The sequence below is a fragment of the Amphiura filiformis genome, unplaced genomic scaffold (genome assembly GCF_039555335.1).
Source record: "Amphiura filiformis unplaced genomic scaffold, Afil_fr2py scaffold_22, whole genome shotgun sequence".
In the NCBI taxonomy this organism is placed as follows: Eukaryota; Metazoa; Echinodermata; class Ophiuroidea; order Amphilepidida; family Amphiuridae; genus Amphiura; species Amphiura filiformis.
In genome coordinates, this window is record NW_027305486.1 from 1,274,598 (window position 1) to 1,296,318 (window position 21,721).

The 21,721-nt window shown below is 37.3% G+C and overlaps 1 protein-coding gene across 1 annotated transcript in view; it reads right to left on the reverse strand.

Moving 5' to 3' along the window:
- Positions 1–1,220: 1,220 nt before the first annotated feature.
- The window catches only part of LOC140143522 (coiled-coil domain-containing protein 174-like), a 36,513-nt gene continuing 16,012 nt past the window's right edge, over positions 1,221–21,721 (reverse strand). The window contains exons 2-10 of the mRNA XM_072165352.1: positions 15,777–15,884; positions 13,549–13,649; positions 10,782–10,843; positions 9,461–9,668; positions 8,366–8,467; positions 6,815–6,975; positions 6,543–6,637; positions 4,956–5,229; positions 1,221–3,985 (exon numbers count right to left, since the gene is read on the reverse strand). Of these exons, the coding sequence (XP_072021453.1) occupies positions 3,492–3,985; positions 4,956–5,229; positions 6,543–6,637; positions 6,815–6,975; positions 8,366–8,467; positions 9,461–9,668; positions 10,782–10,843; positions 13,549–13,649; positions 15,777–15,884 (1,605 nt within the window). The 3' untranslated portion in view covers positions 1,221–3,491. The remainder of the gene's footprint in view (positions 3,986–4,955; positions 5,230–6,542; positions 6,638–6,814; positions 6,976–8,365; positions 8,468–9,460; positions 9,669–10,781; positions 10,844–13,548; positions 13,650–15,776; positions 15,885–21,721) is intronic.

Sequence of the window (21,721 nt, forward strand, 5' to 3'; positions counted from 1 at the left end):
ATCTCAAAATTAATATTCCTGAGAAACAACTTATTTGGCTTGATCACAGCACTATGGTGCTGGTGCTAGGATTAAATTTTTTAAATTGCAAAAAAATTAGCAAGAGCTCCGCCTTTGTGGGTGCTTTTGCAGAGATGCCACTAGGTGCATATAAAAAAGGAGTAAAATACCAGGGGGTCTGGTATACCCAGTGGGGTGTTCAAGCCCCAGTTTTTTTTATCAATCACAAACCTGTTTGAAACCCTAAAAACAACATTTGTTTTCATGAGAAACACTAATTTTCAAAGAGGCTCCATTTTCAAGTTACAGCACTTTAAAATGTCCACTTTCCTATATTTAACCATGCACAAAGCATTTTCAAAACTTTTGCACTGGCTTTATTACATGACCTATGCATCTGATTATGTGAAGCACAATTTAAAACTTATAATTCATTGATTCAAGTGGACCACCCACCAGAAGCCAACCACCCCCACCTGAAGGATCACATGTTTTTTTCTCACATGGTTTGTTCATCTTTTCCAAAACTGAAATTAACAGTTGAGTGCCAATGTCAATTAGAAGATATTGGCTATTATGTATGTATAGCAGTTGAAATGCATGAAAAGGTTGAAGTAAAAGCGTCAACTTTGAAGGCTCATAACTTGAAAACTGAGCCACCTTCGTACACATGAACTGCATCATTTCACTTTAATTTAAATAGGCCTATTTTTTCATTTTTAATCACCTCTGAGTGTCCATGAAAAGTCCAGGTTCCAGACAATTTTAAGGCTATACGGTGGCTATAAAATACCAATTGCAAGTGAATACTTAGCCAATTACATCCTGGTAGAGGGGCTAGCCTCAGGGCCGCTCCTAGGGATTTTGCCGCCCTAGGCAAAGCCTCTCCCTGCCGCCCCACCAAAAAGTGTTAAGGGGGTTACCCCTTTAAAACTAGCAGGGATACATAATGACGCCTTTCATGAAACAATTGTGCGCTTACCACTATTTAATTTTGGTTATAATGAAATTGAATATCGGGCTAAAATTGATATTTCAAATGATTTTGTGCGAAATGTGCGTAAATCTGGACTTTCGTCATTTGGAGGGGCGCAGAATCGATCCTGAATTGGTCGATTCGGCGCCCCGTAAAGGTGGCGCCAAGGGGCACGTGTCCCCCATCGCTCGCCACTTGTTTTTTTTCCTACTGCTTTTCTGTTTGTCTTTTATTAACCCCCTTTTTATTTTTCCTCCCATTGTTTCTTTTTATCCACCCTCATTTTTTCGCCCCTTTTCTTTCTCCATTCCTGCATGTTTTTTTCTTCTTTTTCACCTTTTTTTTTTTTTCCTCTACGTTTGCCGCCCTAGGTGACCGCCTTACCTGGCCTAATGGTAGGAACGGCCCTGCCTAGCCTAGCGATAGCGTATTATAATACTGCCACATTTAAGGTTATACGATGGAAAGCGTGGAGATGCTAACTTTCCTATTTTGTCTACCACCTAAAGATTTTCTCACCAAAAGTTTTTAAAAGTAGGCCTAAATAATTTTCAACGTCTCAATACAAATGTTTTCAGCTGTTGTTTTTTGTCTTTTCCTATAGAAAGAGACATGTAGAGCATAAGCATAAATAAATTTACATGTAATAGGCGTACCTTTTATTTTTTTCACCTTGGTATAGATTTATATCTTTCTATAGGAAAAGACTGAAATCAGCAGCTGAACATATAATTTGTATTGAAAAGTTAAATTATCTAAAACTCTGAACTTCTCACAACATAGCCTTAAATGTGCTGGACAAAGCATTTGTTTACATAAGGGTTGTTATCTTTTCAGCTAATCATGATTTGAGGTCAGACCTCATTACCAATGATATACACAAAGTGTTGCTACAATGGTTCTGAATAATTATACACTAATTGAGAGGATTGAGACATTGCTTGCTCATGGCTCGTGCACAGAAGGGCGGGCCTATAGACAGCACGAGCCCAATTGGTGCTTTATATATTGACTTGCCGAATGTATGGCAAAGCAACACTGAAAAGCAAACATTGAAGGAACAAAATTCAACATCTCTTTTACAAAATCGCCAGATCAAGGAGTTTGAACAGTGTTTGTAATATGATCAGCACAACAAACAGTCTGCAAAGGAGACTATTCTCTGAAATTTTGTAAAAATTTTCAGTAACAAAATGCTCCAAAAATCACACTTTCCGTCCGAATTTTCCTAGCTAATTAAGTAACAATCATGAACGATCATGCAAAGATCGCTCCCTCAAATTACCAGCTCCATTGCTCAAACGATGTAGCAAGAGAAAGTAAAAAACATAGAGAAATCTAGACCACGACTATAGCTACAATTGCATTTCAACAATTAGTTCCCAATTTCAATGCCTTTTTGTCCTTGGTCAAATTAAAACGAAATGTTGAATATAAAATTGCTGAAAAGAAAAACAAACTTAGTTTTCATTTTTAAAAAAATGGACTATTGATCTTGATACTTAGTGCCTCTGAAATATGATTAATTAATATTTATTGTTTTTCTCTACTACATTAAACATGACATACCCAAGATTATTGATTGCTTGACTTCTTTTGTGGGGTGAGTATATGAGTGTGAGAGTTGTCTGATATTTGTGTTTGTGTATTGTATTTTTGTTTTGTCTTTTGTTTTGTTTTTGTCTGTTCAAAAACATAACAAAAAACCCTGCCCTATAATAGCTCATTCATTGTATTCACAAACTTTATGATACATTTATTTGAAACTATGTTATGAATACTAATTATTGACTTTGCATTGAAAGGGTCTGGTGGATAGGCCATTATTTGTACACATGTTTTTCTCCCACCACCAGACCCAAGTACATGGCAATAAAAATGAAAAAAAAAAAGTTTTTGCAATGTTATTAAAACGTTTTATACCCTTTACATAACCCTTATTGAAGCAAATACATGAAGCAAATACATTTTAATAAAATCAATACAGCTTGGACTTGCCAAGAATTGAACAGGGTGCCTGCATCATCTCTATGGGCAATTCCATTAATTTTGTCAGCATTTACAGCTCCAGCAATTTTCATTCAAAAACAGTGAATTTAGGATTTGTAAACAACATTTGCCAAGTTTGAAGTAGTGACATTATTGGGTAAAATCCATTCTATATTTCCATGATTTTTTCAGCTGGATTTCAACATGTTTTTACATAATATTGTTTCAACTGAAATTCACATGGCATTGTTTTTTTTCCAGAAAATCGGAGTACTCCGATTTTCGGGGGTTTAAAACTCGGGAAATCGGAGTGACTCCGCGAAAATCGGAGTAGTTGGCAGGTATGCACAAGGGCATGATTTTGTTGGAAAATACAAGCACATACAAATACACCAAACCAATATAAAAATGAATGCGTCTGAGAGCACTGCACATAGTACGTGCCAGTATATTAATACACAATTAATATATGGTTTGCATCGTTCTCGCTCAAGAGCATGAATTTATATAAGATAAATAGCAAGAGTCATTTATTTTGACTTTGATTCCTGAAAAATGATAGGCTCTGCTTGATCGACTCCTCATTGACATTAGTCCTGTGTTCTTTTTGTTTATTTGTGTTTGTGCTTGTCCCTCCTGATTGTGATGCACCACCAGGCAATGCAGCTGACAGGTCTGACGAAGTATGCTCTTTGTTCATTGATAAATCAAATACTTTTGAAGTTCCTGGGCCATTCTTTTTAGTACTCTGAAATGATTTAAATTCCCCTCGAGGTACATAAGAAAATTCTGCACTGCTGAGCACCTTTTCTGCGTTAGACTTAGATGCTGTTGATGAAGTCTGTCCATGTTGTTGGTATATATGACTGGTATTTTGAGATGATTTTTCATGATAAGATTGCACATTTGCCGGTTTTCTTCGCTCTTGTTGAGGTGAGTCAAAGTACGCATTAGGGGGAGCAAATTCAGACAGTCTCTCATCTCTAGCTTTTTTCTTAGCTTCCTCCCATAAATTTGGATCTGAAAAAAAGATACAGAAATCAAAATAAGAATTTTATTAGTAAAGAACAAAGTAAAATTAGTTAACTACAAAATAACTTCATAGAGGGCAGAGGGTTATGTTTACAGACAATTATCTCATTACCTCTCTTTGTAGATTAATGTCTTAATAATGATTAATGATAAGCTTCAGAAAAAAGAATTTGTGCCTTTAAAAAAAAAAAAAAAATAACAATGTTCTAATTCTGGGTCCCTAAAATTGCTTAACATATACTGCACTTACAGAAATTCAACAAAAAAACATCAGAACCTTGAACTATTATATTAAAACATCAACATCTTAAAATACTTTTACTGCCTTCAGATGAGTTTTCCAGACCACGATTTTGACGCAATCTTGGGTCAATCCTTCATGTAATTATTTCATGTAAGCTAATTCTAACCCTAACCCTTATCATAACCCCAATCCTAGCACTAACCCTAATCCTAACTCTACCCTAAACATATCCCTAATTTTGTGTAAAATTACATGAAGAAATAACCCTTGAGATACGGGATAACTAAATAATCTTGAGATACAGGCAAAAATATGAACATATTATAACAAAATTGGTATTATAAACACTCCTAGTAACCAAATGTGCTGGAAAGTAACAATATCAGTAGTACACTTTGTCACTTTGTATTAAACTTGATTATGATGATAAATCAATTTCCAATTGCCTCCTTTGCCCTATTTAATACTTGAAACAGAAAGTGTCACATTTTGTTTAGTTTACAGTTGAGATTGGATTCTTCCCAAAATTTGTTGGGAGTGGCCATCTTTTCCTTCTTCTTTTATCTTCAAAATTTAATTTCTTTCTTTTCTTTCTATATGGGCAGGCCAGTAAGCTTATATACTTTAGGCTTTATAGCTTGGCTTAAGGATCCAGGTATATGGCACAGAAATACTATTTAAACACATAGACAAGCAAATCAAGAATTATATTACCTTTCCCAATATCCCATTCCCTAACGACGGGTTGTTCTTTCTTGCTTTTCCCAAGCAACATATCGTAACTTTTATCAGCTAATCTGTCCTCCAATGCATCCTTGCTTCTTTCCTCTACTGTATCATCTGGAGCGTCTTTATTCTCTTCTTCATCATCTAGGCCTGGTATATCACCTTTCAGCTTTTTCCTCTGCTTCACTTTGGCCAGTCTGGCTTGCATGGCAGCTTTTCTTTTTGCCTTTAGTTGTTCTCTTCTAGCACGCTGGTCTACTGTCTATTATCATAAACAAAACATGTGCATCGTTTCATAGAATTGTTGATATTTTTTGGGGGTGGGGTTGGGGGAGGTACAATTTAAAATTTGCAGAATATCTCTTTTTTCCCTGCTAATAAAGTATCAGTCTGCCTATGGGCTTTCCGATTTGAAAACTATCACCCTCCCCTCTTGAAAAAGAAAAAAAGGAAAAAATACAAATTCCAACCAAATCAGTTTTAGTCATTCCAGATCCAAAAATTGACATCCAAAACAGGTGGGAAAAATTGGAAAAGAACTGCATTTCTTAAGCTGTGCCACAAATTCAACTGCATTTCACAAACTGGGCCACAAATTCAACTGGATATCACAGATTAGGTCACAAATTCAACTGGATTTCATAAACCGGGCCACAAATTCAACTGGATTTCACAAACAGGACCACAAATTCAACTAGATTTTAACATTATTCAGCTGGATTTTGTTAGGGCTTTTTTTGTTATTATTGGTATTGTGTTGGATTGGCATGACAACACACCAACATATTGAGGACATCATTATTATTATAATTATCATAATTTATCAGGTCCCTGGAAATATGGGTAGCATGGCGGTGTACGTGTGTCTGTGTACAAGCATGTAACCCCATACCCAAAGAGATAAAAGACTACCAACCACAGAGTACTACAGAGTACGTACCACCAGTCAAAGTCCCCGTGTATTGCATGCGGAGAGTTCTCGCATATTCATGAGGGCTGATTGTTCGATCGTGCCGTGTCTAACAATCACGCCAGCGCTGCATGCCTTCGCGTATGCGCGATAGAGCGTTGCGTGCTTTCGCGACAGACCATGATTGCATAGCAGTCTTGCCTGTCGCGTTTCATGGAACAATCGGCCCTCATTATCGGGTGATGCGGAGACTTTGACTGGTGGTACGCTCTCTGTAGTACTCTGTGCTACCAACTCAAAATGCTATAGTTTATCCGCCATTTCGGATATCACTCATAGGGACCACAGCGTGTACCTCAGCATTTATCAGCAAGAGCCATTTACCAGCAAGAGCCCAAAATCTAATGATAACTAAGCTTGAGCGTTACAAAGGTTTGTGCAAGCAGACATCCAAATACGTTGAATCAAAGTTTGTCGGGACATAGTGAAATAAGCAGGAGGTACCCTATTTTGACCTCCATGAGCGACACACAAACATGGCAAAGTCGGTACTCTTTGGTTCTACCTCATTGATTGGGTCCCATTAGGTGTATTAAGTAGCTTGCATGAGCGACACACAAACATGGCAGAGTTGGTACTCTTTGGTTCTACATCATTGCTCTTACCTCATCTCTCAGCATTTGCAGTGATTCCATTTGTTCCTGTCTCTGTGTCTCGTCTTTGGAGAAGTCAAAGTAGCCTACACCCAGCTCTCGCACCTCTGAAAATTTATGGTCAAAATCATATTTCATAGGGATCAAACGTAGAGTGGTATTTTCAAGTAATTACTAAACACAGCAAAATCATACTAGTTAGCATGACTGTAACAGTAGACCCACGCTTTTAGGGTGATAGATGAAACTAACCAGAGGATGTGTATTATAGTATTTCTCCTTACCATCAAACTTAACATTCTGATAATGTACTGGTCCTGGCCCTTTCTTGGCAGCCTCTTCTGCTTCTGTTTCCCATTTCTTTCTTAGCATCTCACGATACATGTCTTGTGACAATAAATCTGGTAATGTATCTGTTCCTAATTTCTCTTTCTTTTCATCTTCCCTGCAAGTAAGGATGTATATAGATTCGAAAAGTTAGATTTGTCAAATAAAAAGGCTTATAAATAATTATGTAGTCCTTATCATTCTGTTACATACAGAATGTATGTAAAAAATAATGGGCTTCTAACAAAATGAAATGGGGAAAAATACATTGGTTTCTTAAAAACATAAAAAATGCATGATTTTACTAACATGTGCAGAAGCTTCATTATATTAATATAGCCTTATACTGTAACCTGTGGTCTATCCTTATCATTCTGTTACATACAGAGTGTATGTACAAAAACTGACATGAAGAAAAGTATTATCGCAAAAATTTTTTCATTGGTGGTGTGAAGCATGATGTCGACCAGGTCAGGAACTTTTCCTGTGTGATTTAGAGGTTTTGTTTAAAGTGACATTCAATTTACAGGGACATGTCACAATTCACCTGGCTAATTTCTATACATTGAGCCATATGCAATTCAAGAGGTATCGATCATACTATGACAAAGCCATCAATGATTTGCTCCAGAGAGTGATGCCCTCAATTTTTCTTGAATTTCTACTTTGTGCACGATTGCAATGCCCAATGGTGTACTAATAAAATACCACATGAAAGACTATAAGCCTGAAGTGCTTTAATTAAAGTAAAATATAAGTTTTTATATTTAATCAGGAGATCTCCCATTTTATTCCTAGTTCACCGATTGAATGATGGCTGACACGCCATGCGCATGTGAGCTCATGTGCACATTATATGATTGAATCAGTGACATATAAAAGGGCATATAAACTGTGTGCACATCGCTATTCGTCTATTTATATGCCCCAGCTACATGGATACAATTCTGGTTTACCCTCGCACCCGTGTTTTTGGGTTAGGAATAGGGTAAGGGTTAGGATTAGGGTTAGGGTTATACTTGTGTGCAGGGTATACCAGAATTATTCCGCTGCATGAAACTCCGCTGAATAATACAGGTAATACAATCGGCGAGCTAATACACGCAATGTAGGCACTGGAATGAAATAGCAATTTTCACCATTTTACCTCATTTGTTTGGCTTGAAATTAAAAGGGGACGATTAGGTATATTGCTGATAGGAAAAAGTGAACCAACTAGGATTTTATAAGAGCAAACTAACAACACTACCATGCTCAAGTTTGTTCCCTCATACACCAGAGTCGGGGTTGCCAAATAATTTCGGCCCGAATCACAGCCAATGTTGAAAAGTCACCCAATGTTTTTATTAACCATTGCTTTCTATGGGACAGGAAATTGTCGAAAGTCGCAGGGACAATCTTCAAAAGTTGGCCAATTAGGATACCAAATCACAGGTTCGGCAACCATGACCAGAGTCTAGCACATTATTGATTGAGCTATCTTGCACAATTTTATTTTCAGCTCTTACCTGAATTTATCTGGATTAAGATCCTTATCCATATTGATGAGATGTGGCACGTCCTTACGCATACATCGTCTGGATCGTCCAAGAGAATCAACATAGTCAACCCTGTGGTAATCAGTGGTAATAAAATAACTCAATAAGACATGGAAAAAGATGCATACACAAAATGTCTGGCATCAGCGTAGACACAATTTGCATACTATCTATGACCTACAGTCTGTCCACTTAGAAGTACAAAGTAAATAGACCTCAGAAACTGGAGGTATGAGAATAATTATTTCAGCGCAATGCTTCTATGGCGCGTAAACTGCTGCGCGATTTATACTTGCCAAGCGCACCATGCTCTTTACGTGTTGAGTCGCGTACGCGTGTGACGCAAAGCATCGACCCCCGCTGCCACAAATTTGGTTTGTACTTCTATGTGGACAGACTGTACACTGTGAAGATTCTTGGATAACACTTTTTTTAACACTTCAATGTGTTTATATCCGTATTTAACACTTAAAAGTATAGTAGGTGTTACTTAAGATTAACACTGCCATCACATCATTTTCATCCAATTAATAACACACCAACATGTTTATATTACTGATAAAGAATGTTGGAGTGTTGATAATTGTTATGCAAAATACCCTTGTAGACGCATTGTAGTGTTAAAAAAGGAATCCAGGAATTGTTTACAGTGCATTGCCCGTGTCTGAAGGTAAATTATCTTTAATATATTTTTTTTTTATTTTTGTTAGAAATATGGCAGTGTTTATGGTGGACATAATCGTATGATAAAGTTTTGAACATCCCAGGTTTTAGCCACCTTGAATATAACTGCCATTAAAAGATTAATTGCAATGGGCTACGCTAGTTGAAATTCACATATCCCCTATGGAAAACCTTAATCTCCTACACAGGGAGTGTAAATTTCAAATGGAGTCACCCATTCAACCATGTTTCGCCGTTGTTCATCACCGTTTAACAACTCGCATATGGTGCGTCGGCATGGTTTACTTTACTCAGGCACTGCAGACAACATGGACACATCATTTTTAAATGGTGTTGAACAACTGAGAGACATAATAGAATCCCTAGCTTACAGAGACCTACCATTCTTCATCAGCACTTGCTGGAGGAGGAATATTGCTATCATCAACATCATCGTCCTTTGATTGCATCATCATTTCTTCTCTTGTTGGCACCGTTGCAACAATTTCCTCCTCTTCTTCTGCTTTTTCTTTCCTTTCCTTCTCTGCATGGATCTTGTCCACTACTTTCTTCTCAAAATCTACCAAAAATCTTTCGTTGGTACTTTCATCTGTAGAAATAACATACACAGTCAATTCTTATTATAAAAATTTGGGAGCGATTATCAAATAGGGTGCAACTCTACTAGTCGTATTACAAGACTGGCCTACCGCAACCCTAAACCCTAACCCTAAACTCTGTAAACGAGGACTGGACTCAAGTCTAGCAAATTGCATGTTATTCGGTAATTGTACCAAAATTTGAAAGTTGAGTGCAAGAAAGTAATATGTGCAACGGCTGCCATATGTTAGATTTGAAAATTGCATTTACTGAGAATTCCAAAAACTTGGCATAGTGTTTAATCTCATTAGGGCGAAAAATTAATTGCACAAAAATTTCCACTTTTACAGTAGTGTGTTTTATTGCTGACCCTCTTCCTCCCTCTAATGAATCCGGAAGTGGGCATAAGAGTGATATTTTGTAAGAAAATATAGCAAAAACAGTTTTGGCCCCTCCCTACATTCAAAACTACATTTGTTTATAGGACGTCATCGATCTTTTGAGTTGTTCCCTAACCTTTTATAGCCAATACAGCTTTTGAATCAAGATCTCCATGTGGCTTAAAATTGGCGAAGCTACATGTAGGTGCAAAACTGACAGCATATAGTGAGCATACTGTATACACCAATATTTTTGTGTAAGATATTTTCGCGATATGAAGCAAAAAACAAAAGTTTGTTAATTTTACAGTTGCTCAATCCTGCCCCATATATTTCATGTGTCTTTAATTTTGCAGTTGTGGCTGGGTGTGCAAAAATAAAACACTTGCCGTTATACAGCATATGTGCAAGACATAAACAAAATCTAGTAATGTATGTAATAACCAAACATATCGTCACCCTCATAACCAAAGTGCCTAAGTCATTATTACATGTTTCTCATTTGCAATTTTGATTTTCTGAGTACTAAACCAATAATTAATCAAATTTCCAACCACATTCTTCATTAACTTGTGGAATTAATCTCTTTTGATGTATTCCACAAGTTAATGAAGAATGCAGCTGAAAATTTGATTAATTATGGGTTTATTACTCAGAAAATCAAAATTGCAAATGAGAAACATGTAATAATGACTTACATTTTGTAGGCACTTTGGTTATGAGGGTGACGGTATTATACATACCTGGAATAATATTCCCGCCAGTCATTTTCTCATATAATTTTGCTTTTGCTGCCAAAATAGATCTGAAATGTAGATTAAAAATAATAATATTATAACAACAACAACAACAACAACAACAACAACAACAACAACAACAACAACAACAACAACAACAACAACAACAACAACAACAACAACAACAACAACAACAACAACAGCAACAGCAACAACAATACAATTAAATAAGAAGAAGAAGAATTAATTTAAATGTGGTATTTTACAGCACTTCATTTTAAGGCAGCAGTTTCTTCATAGCCAATACCATGCAATATTACAAACCTTACAACTACTAGTAATAGTTTGCACTATCTACAATGTAAAGTTACTGAGATAGAAGTAAACAAAACTAAAGGTCAAACACAGCAAGTTGCCATTTGATCCTATTGAGATTATTGACCTAGATACAAAATTTGTCTCCGCAGCACATCAGCCAGACATCGGTGCTAATGTAAACTAAATTCCTGAATCCCGTTGGTAGATGAACAATTTGCTAACTAGTACAACTTTCACGAAAATCAGAGCAACTGTAATTTCAGACCCCGGTACCCCAGGTCAACATAAAAAGTGGTAACCATGTGTGTTCTAAATTTCGCGGAAAAGGGGTATTTTGTTGACTGAAATCGCGGACCGCCAAATCGCGAAAAAGGGGGTATTCTGAGCATTGTCTCCGCGAAATTTAAAACAAAAGGGGTATTTCACAGCTTCGTTCGATCGCTGTCTTCAGCCCGCGTCTTCAGCCTCCATCCTCTGGCATTTCATTGATTCCGCCCTCAATCGTCACAGCGAGAGCGCCAGAAGGCAGCTTTTTACTATTGGCACGGCGGTTTCCCGATATAGTTGTCTAGTGGGTGTTGCAATGATGCTCCCGCACGCTTTGAAGAGAGCTGAATGAGCGACGCCAACATCGATGGTGTCAGATGTAACCGCTTTTGGCTGCCGTATACACTTTTCCATGTGGTGAATTGAAAACATTGCGGAAACATTGGCAGTGATTGGAGCGAATTCTACGACCGACCGAAAGTGATATTTTTCCTTGGTTTTTAATTCTGTTCGAATTCTGATGCATGTAAGTTTTATTTTGTATCGTTGTTTCTCTTCCCCTGTTGCACTTGAAGTTTGGCGTGCGCCGGTTCGTTCGTGAAGAAAATAAATCAAAGTAAGCTTATCGGGCATTTGACATGTGTCAAACTAACAAAGCTGCCGAATTTGGAACCTATCATGCAATCCGTGAGTTCTTTTCGAAAATTTCAAGCTCAGTTTTAAAGAAACACTCCACCCACGACACTCGATCAGTCGGGCGATCAGTCATACTCGGTAATGTTCGTTGGATGTTCATAAAACATGTATAATGAATAAATTAAAGGGGTATTCCATGATCCACAACATCATCCCCCCAACTTATACCAAACTTTTCAAGAATTTGATAATGGGACCCCTACATACATACTGTGTAATTGCCAAAGGAATCTTGTAAATTCATTCCCATTTTCAATTAAAATCAGTATACAGGCATTGTAATTACCCCAGTTAATAACACAGGATCATCTGGGAGTACAACAGACACAAAGTAATGTTCATACTTGCACATTTTGTACTTAATATATTAAAATATTTGGAGTCATTGAAAAGGGGTGTCTGGAAATCTTCTCATTGAAAACCTTGAAAAAGGGGGTATTTTTTACCCTGATTTTGTCAGTGATTTGGCAAAAAAAGGGGGGTAAAATCAGTGAAAAATCAGTGAAAAGGAGGGTTTTGAAAAAAGGAAGAACACACATGGTTACCACTTTTTATGTTGACCTGGGGTACCGGGTTTCAGACCCCTGTACAAATTTCAAATTGACCCTTGACCTGTTGCACTACACATAGCTTCTGAACCATAGGTTGTATTGAGAAAAAATTAATATTTATGATTCTTGGGCCCAGACAAATAATTTGTTATATTTTAGAGTGATATTTGAACACTCACACCAGACTGTGCTTCATTCAACCCTGCTATAGAACTATCAGATTCCTATTGCTGCTGATCCCAGAGGTACACTGCACTGCCCAGAGCTACTTAGTGGCTACTTTGGAGTACCAGTGCAGTACCATTCCAGTACCAGTGTGTGTACTTGTGTGATTCAGATATATGTGTACTCTAGAGGTACTCTACAAATGAAGTAGAGTAGCAGTGTACCTCTGGGGGCAGCAGCAACTTAACATTTGGTTCATGTTTGGTGTTTGTGAGTTGACATTGGCGATCTAATTTTACATTAGCCGACAAACCCCGGGTTACATGAATGCATAAGACCTGCAGTGAAAAGAAATTAAAATTTTCCCTCTTCGTTTTTTAAATAAAAGAAAAAATAGTGTTATGATTTATAGTGTGCTACGCACAGGCACAACGCATAGACATTGATCCAAAGCCTCAGCACACTTTACAGGTTGTTGCTGATCACTAACAGCCCCATATCTGTCCATAAACTCAGGGATGTAGCTTAGTGCACACCCTAAACATTCCACTTTCACAGCCAGGATCAGCCCCCTGAGTTTCATGGGTTACAACGAGGCGATTTGCAATAAGTTCCATGTCCAGGAGTTTTTTAAGCTAACTCAATTTTTTGACACAAACATAATACTAATACCGCCAGGGATCGAACCCACAACCGCTTGCACCATATTCAAATGCCTTATCAAATGAACTTGAGCTAACTTGACTTCTGTTACCAAAGAATAGCCCATCACTTACTGTGACCTAGCCAGGGTATCTTCCTCTTCGCTAGTAAGCTGTGTGTCCCTCTCTGCTCGTGATTCAACACCTGCATTCTTCTTGCTCCAGATATTTGCTTTCTGAAGAGAAAACATTCATCAGTTTAAATAATATCGCTTTTTGCGGATTCTGACCCCTTAACCTGCTCCTGGAAATCTAGTTCATACATACTCACGATATAACGACGTTTCTGATTGGATTTGCGCCCTTTTTTGCTGGTCATAAATACCGTTTATGACCAGTACGCAGGGCATAACAAGCTGCGTCACGCAGCGTTGGAACCCAATTAACGCGATCCACGATTTGCTATTGTTGCGTACACGCGCATGTCACCGCGCCCATCATACGCAGAGCGCAAGAGATGAAAGCGTTGACTCCCGGCCAGGGGCGGATCCAGGATTTCGAGAAAGGGGGGGCACTCCGCTTGCGCGACGCAGGGGGGTGTATGAGGGGGATGTGCCCCCCCTCAGAAGTGAGAAACTTTTGGAAAAGGGAAGACCCAATTGAAGCCATTTGGTGGACCATTTTGTCACTATTATTGTGTAAAATTTTAGTTTGAAAAAGTCAAAAATTTGCGAAAAGACGGCCCAATTGAAGCCATTCGTGGACAAGTTTTGACCTCTTTTGTACCCATAAAGTTATTCGACACATGGGGGGGGTGTCTGAGGGGGGATGGCCCCTCAGAAATGAGGAACTTTTGCAAAATGAAGACCTAATTGAAGCCATTTGGTGGACCATTTTGGCACTATTATTGTGGAAAATTTGAGTTTGAAAAAGCCGAAAATATAAAATTTGCGAAATGACGGGCCAATTTAAGCCACTTTTTTTTCACTGTTATTGTATAAATTCAGAGTGCTGGGTGTGAAATACAGATGCCGAAACGGGCAGTTGTTTATATAGGCAGGGGGTGTCTGAGGGGGAAGTACCCCCTCCGAAATTGGGTAATTTTGCAAAATGAAGGTCCAATTGAAGCCATGTGGTGCATCATTTTTACACTATACGAGTATATCATTACTTTTTAAAACAAAACAAAAACGGCCCGAACTCAATTTGCAAAATGTTGATGACACTTAGGCCTACTCATTTTAGGCCTAAGACTCGGAGATTCGCAATGCATGGATCGAAGTCAGCATGAAGCTGACTTTGGTGACAAAATGTGATGGGCCCTGCATCATCAACAGGCCAGCAGTAATCAACAAGCACTGCCTAAAAGAATCTAGTATTATAGGACCTATACTTCTGATAGACCAGACTGTGAGCTACTGTGCGGTTTATTTTGGCATGGGCTTATGCAATTTAACTTTTCCCCCATCTCCTTTTCTCTTCTCTTTTTCTTCTTTTTACCTCTTTCTCTTCTCTTCTCTTCTCTTCTCTCTTTTTCTCTTTTTTGGGGGAGCAGGGGGCGCCACCCCGCTGAATCTGTGCCTGGAGAGTGCCACCCCGGTGTATGATACTCACTACAGATTTATCAGGCTGTAGGCTCTTTCTTTCTTTTTACGTTATTCTTTCTTTCTTTCTTTTCTTTTCTTTTTTCCCTTTCTTTTCTTTTCCTCTTTTCTCTCCCTCCTTCCCTTCTCTTTCTTTTCTTCTTTTTTATTTTTTGGGATCCGCTAAAAGGGGGGCACGGGCCGGCTGTGCCCCCCTCTAAATCCGCGCATGCTCCCGGCCGTTGACCTCACGAGCTGCTTCCTGCAAGTAGGCCTACTCATTTTCTCCCAATTTTGAAAATGTTATTTAACCTATGAAAATGTTATTTAAACTTGTATAAAACCTTATTATTTTCATTTGTTTTGGATTGCTAACAATGTTCAGAATGTTGGGTATGTATGAACGGGGTTCATTCATAGGATTTTGGGCTTGATCGTTGATTTATGCCCTCGGCTCACGCCTCGGGCATAAACAGCGATCATGCCCTCAATCCTATGAATGAACCCCTAAATCACATTATGTTATACAGCAGCTACCGTACTCATAATTATATTACAATAGCTGCTCTATAGCATAAAATATATGGAAAATATACTTCCAATTTGTAAATTGATACTTCCAAGTTAGTTTCATCTCTCTCCTCATATTTATCTTTAAAAATAAGTACCGGTAAATTACACATCAAAAAATTCCACCAAGACTCGAACCCCCAACCTATGGATTATAAGACCAACTTGTATACTACAACACCTACACTTACAGTAGCTTAATATTCGTACCTTGACCGACGATTTGGGTCTAGAAGTAGATGAACTTCCCGCATTCTGTAGACGTTCTCTCTTAAATTCTTCTTGTTTACGAAAAAGTTCGGCTTTCAAACCCACAATCTGTAGAAACACACAATAATAACAAGCACAGTTATTTACAGTGAAGTAATTCTACTATCTGAGTAATAATTAGAATACATGTAGGCCTAAATTTTTGCCAAACTTCAAAAGGCATAAAGGGGTACCTGGCTAAGGGTGTGACCACAAAGATATTTTGCTAAACGTGTAACCAGATTACAATATGTGACACGATCAAGGGGAATGAGTCGGATGTCGCTAACATTGATTTTGAGATATTGGCAAAGAAAAAGTTAAAATTCTTTTGTTTTCTATTGTTTTCAGCGATTGATAAAGTGAGTTAACTTTGTAAAGAAAAGTTGTATCAACTTGGGGTTTTCAGTTTCTGAAAGCTCTAAATGTCCACTTTAGAAACATATGTAAAACTCATTTTTGACTAGGGTCAACATGTGACTCATTCCCCTTGATCATGTCACATATGGTCTTTTAACCATGTAAACATATGTTCAAAAAAAAGTATTAAAAAAATAAGTTACTTATTTTTTTTGGATTTGGAGTATCTTATTTGGACCTAGAGTTAAAATGCTAGGATCATTCATGGTTGAAAAAAAGAAGAAAAAGGTAGGCCCTAGTCACTAGTGTTTTGACATGAAAACACTAGGGCCTATTTTTTTTCTTTTTAACGTCAACCATTAATGATCCTAGCATTTAGCTCTAGGTCCAGGGACACTCCAAAAGCAACAAAAAAATTTTTTTATGTTTAAACGATTACTGCTTTTCCTAAACAGATGGTGCATTCGCGGTCGGTTAACCGATGATCCGTGTAAACCGCTAACATCCTATACCTGGCTAGACTAAATCCTTCAGTCTTAAAAATCTTACCGCTTGTACTGTGTCAGACTCATGAAAATATTCTCATGATGCGACTTTGGTTGTGCACTGGAACTTCAGATTGTGCTCTGAAGCAGGCGGCGGCGGCGGATGACATGATAGAGAGAGACAGCAAAACTGCTCAGACGTATGGCACTTTCCGAACAATCGTAACACGGAAGTAAAACGGGACTGAATTTCGCAGCTGCCGCGATCACTGGTACGCGCCATTCAATTAGCACACTGAGTGATCGGAGCCTAACCAAAATGGCTGATTGATGTGGTTTTTTGATGGCAAATTTGAATCCACCTTTCATACCTACATTTTATCAGTGTTTGTATGCCGGTGCATCTTTGTGAACCGGATCCGCACAACAACCATATACTAAAGATCTCTAACAGCAAAGCTAAAGCTTTAGCTAAAGCTTTGCGTTCTAAAGAGAATATGCTCGAACAAGTTTTAAAGGCCAATTCAGTGCAGATTTGCTCATCTGGACGATCGTAAAAATCATCAAAATTCAGATTTTGGTACCTTTGTCATTGTCATACATGTAGCCTGCCAGTGGTTCGGCCAAAAGCCATATTTAAGCCAAAATAAGGCATTTTTTTACATGAATCTGTAATTTATATACTGACAGTACTGACAGTATAAATAATAGGTATGAAAGGTGAATTCAAATTTGCCATCAAACTGCATCACTTTTATCAAATTAAAGCCCTTGAGTATAAAAGAAAGCCAAAACTGCAAACCGTTTTGTCATAGCACTTTCCGTAGCAAAGTTACATCTTGCCAAAGATTGACTTTCATTAAAAATATTCAGCCAACATTTAATGCATCAATTAAAATACAAAACAGCATAGTCTCATGATTGCAGCTTTTCTATGTGAAACTGCTATCACAATCCCTCTAAAATTCCATGTGCAATTGTCTCATCACAAAAAAAAAATCATATATTTGGGTCAAGTGACATGTAAAAGATAGGTTTCCTTGACAAATCTTTTCTTTTAAATTTCTATGCAAATATTTATTGTGTTTGGGCCCCGGTTTAAGCCAATTTGGCTGACTAGCTAGTAGCAAATGTGTTAATAAGGTTTGCCTCTCATACATTGTACCTATAAATTGGCTGTATGTTTCTACTAGGCCCAGTTCCAATAATTGAAACTCCCGGCTCCAACTGCAGCGACCGGGATTTCCAACAGGTGCTGTGTACATTGTATAGTGTTTCATGGGTTTGTATAGGCTGAATAATATGCATTCACATACATACTTAGCCGTCGGTATGAAGAAATCGTTGCTCCAAAAATGATTACAAATTACACATTTGTAATCATTTTTCACCACAAAATATGATATGAAAACACAGGTGAGCAATGTATGAATATATGTAGAGGTCAAACAGGTTGTTAATTATTGTCAATTTTGATAAATATTTTGCGACATTTACAATGAAAACAATTAACACTGAAGGCACCCTACAATGGCACCTGCTACAACTTGAGAACAAGTCCTCAAATGTTCGAAATTTGTAGAATACTACAACTGTAACTTAGGCCTAGTCCGAATAATCAGACCCAGAACAAAATATTAATTTCTGACATGATCGTGTTCTGGGTCATGAAATTTAGTCAATATAAATTTCTGGGTTTTTTTTTCTTCATTTTTTGCCAAATTTTGCATTTCAAAATTACCAAATGACAATTTGAATGACTTCTTCACTTTTAATAGTGTTTCATGGGTTTGTATAGGCTGAATAATATGCATTCACATACATACTTAGCCGTCGGTATGAAGAAATCGTTGCTCCAAAAATGATTACAAATTACACATTTGTAATCATTTTTCACCACAAAATATGATATGAAAACACAGGTGAGCAATGTATGAATATATGTAGAGGTCAAACAGGTTGTTAATTATTGTCAATTTTGATAAATATTTTGCGACATTTACAATGAAAACAATTAACACTGAAGACACCCTACAATGGCACCTGCTACAACTTGAGAACAAGTCCTCAAATGTTCGAAATTTGTAGAATACTACAACTGTAACTTAGGCCTAGTCCGAATAATCAGACCCAGAACAAAATATTAATTTCTGACATGATCGTGTTCTGGGTCATGAAATTTAGTCAATATAAATTTCTGGGGTTTTTTTTCTTCATTTTTTGCCAAATTTTGCATTTCAAAATTACCAAATGACAATTTGAATGACTTCTTCACTTTTAAAAGGGCATATATCGTGATCCACAGCAACAGCATCAATCATCATCCCCCCACTTTTCTCAAAAAAAAGTTGAGATTTTTATATCACTGGAAACCCCAGGGGGGCCACTCATATAAAAAGTTGTAAGCATGCGTGTGAACAAAAACGCGAATATGGGTGGTTTTTCCTACTGCAACACAGGCCACTTGCGGGCCCGTGTTAAGGGTCTCAAAAGCATTGATTATAGCAAATAAGGGAGTCATATTTGACACCATGTGTCCGTGCTAAGGGTATTTAAATCTAATCACATTCCTATATCCCTACAATCGTCATAATAAAATATACTGCCCTAATAATGCAGGCGATAATTATGTTGAATAATGATAACTAGTAGGCCTAAGCCTACCAAATCCAGTTAGGAAGTATCCAATTAGAGTATTATAATAAAGGAAATAAGAAACTTGATGTCTTTTACTTTTTTCTTCAAAATTGATCATGCATCCTTGCTAAGGGTTGGCTTTAATCCACTTGTAACTTTGTCCTTGTTAAGGGTATGGTTAACAAACCATTATCCTTGTTAAGGGTTATTTTGAAGACACAATGGTTGTCCTTGTTAAGGGTGCTTTTCTGAAGTGCATTCACACGCATGCTTACAACTTTTATATGAGTGGCCCCCCTGGGCTGGAAACCTAGGCTACATAATGTTTATTTACAAAATATTTCTTGCAGATTAATTTGTTTAGCAAAGATATCGTGAAATTTTAATTTCGTTCTGGTATACCAGAACGAAATTACAACACATTGTCTATGGAGCAGTGTATATACAAATGATTCGTACCCCATGCACAGGGTACGAATAAGTGGTACATCCAAAGACAGTGTACATGGATATCCATGGAGGAGCTGTCAAAAATTACATATTTCAAAACCAGGATAACTGCGCCCATTATGAAAATTCACACAAACCCATCATTTTCAAAATACACTGAAACCCCATATTTCATTTTTGAAAAATATGATTCCTAATGTTTACTTACTTTTGTTCAGCAAAAGTTTGTCAAATTCATGTCTCAGAATGTTTATATTTTGTAGACTGATAAATGTTTCCATATATTGCACCCAAGTGTCAGTGCTAAACCCCTCATGTGGAGCAAATAATATTACAAGAAGTCAATTTGACCAACCACATAATAGATTAGGCTGTTCTTCTCCATCCATAATGTGTTTTGAAGCATGACCAAACAACAAAATTTTTCATCTACTCAAGGCTAGATGACAGCATGTCATGATTTAATTGGCCAACACCAAACATGTGATACACATGTTAGACCTAAGCCAAGCTCTTTCAGTGAGTATGAAATCTCTGTTACCAGTGTATTGAAAAGCACATGGTCGGTGAAGTGCATCAAGGAAATAAATGGTTTTTAAAGACTTGATACAGACTATTAGGCTACATGCTGTACATAAAGCTTTTTTCATGAATATCTACTGAAAAATATCATAAAAAGAGGATGCTAGGATCACGAAATACTCCTTCAAGCAATTTCAATTTGTTTACATTTTCGCTGGGATCACTGAACATGAATGGGACTAACGGTTGCATGTCATAAGGTGGTGTAATTTGTGTTACATGGTCAAAATTGACAAAAAAAGTATTTTTTGATATGTTGTAGGCAATGTTACCCTTAATCATACCCATTTTTAGTTGCAAATGTTTTTCGGTTTGGCATAATTGCCTAATTAATGAATAATTAGTGCATAGGCGGCAATGTAAATCTGATATTTCAAATGCATTTTTCTCAAATTGGACCTTCTTCACATAAAATAACCCACAACAAATGTCTGAAGTTGGATTTTGTCCAATGTGCCAGGATATGTTCACAACATAGTGATGCATCAGTCTCACCCTTCAAAAAAATTTATGTAATCGCGTTCACGATAATACAGGGTGCGCCAAAAAAAAGATATTTTTAAATTAAAATGTAATGAATCATTCATATTTTCCCAACACTACTTCCTACCATTTTCAAAATGCAAAAATTAGTTTCCTTGTGCAATTTCCTTTCAGAAAATACATGTATACATTTATCATGATACAGTGAATATTAAAGGAGATATGGACATTTGCAGCTTTTGCATGTGATTACATTGACTTCTGTGCATTTAGAGGCAACCTGTGGTACAAAATGTAATGAGAAACTAATGTGGAATATGAAATTGATCAATTTTAAAGTCAATCTTGTTTCTTTCAGTAATTGGCTCTAAAATGAGACATTGAAAAGCTCAATATGACAAGGGGTTATGAAGATATTTTCCTATGCTTGATACATTACTCCTCACCCACCTGCTCCTCCATCCCGTCAATTTTCAATTCCAGCTGATGCCATTTGTTTAGTTTGACTCATTTTTCAGTACTAGTTTACACATTTTTAGCCCTGTTCTTTAGCTTTAAAATGAGACCCAAAGTAGCTCAATAGGACAAGGGGTTGGTTCAATATGAGATTTTCATTCGCCTACATTCGGCAAATTGTAACACCTCCACCTTTTTAGGGTACACACTTGTGACATGCGACCTAACATGACTAATACATGTATGATAAACTCCTCAACGAAAGTTTGGAAAGTTTTTTCAAGCATCTATATCTCAGATTATTTGTAACCTGTTCATATCATGTTGCATATCAATGGATACCTACATTGCTCCCCTTTACAATGACACTAAATTTGAAACAATCACTTTTTTTACGGCTGAATACATGTCTTGTGAATGCAGTGGGGTCTCAAACCGAATGTGCCAAATTGA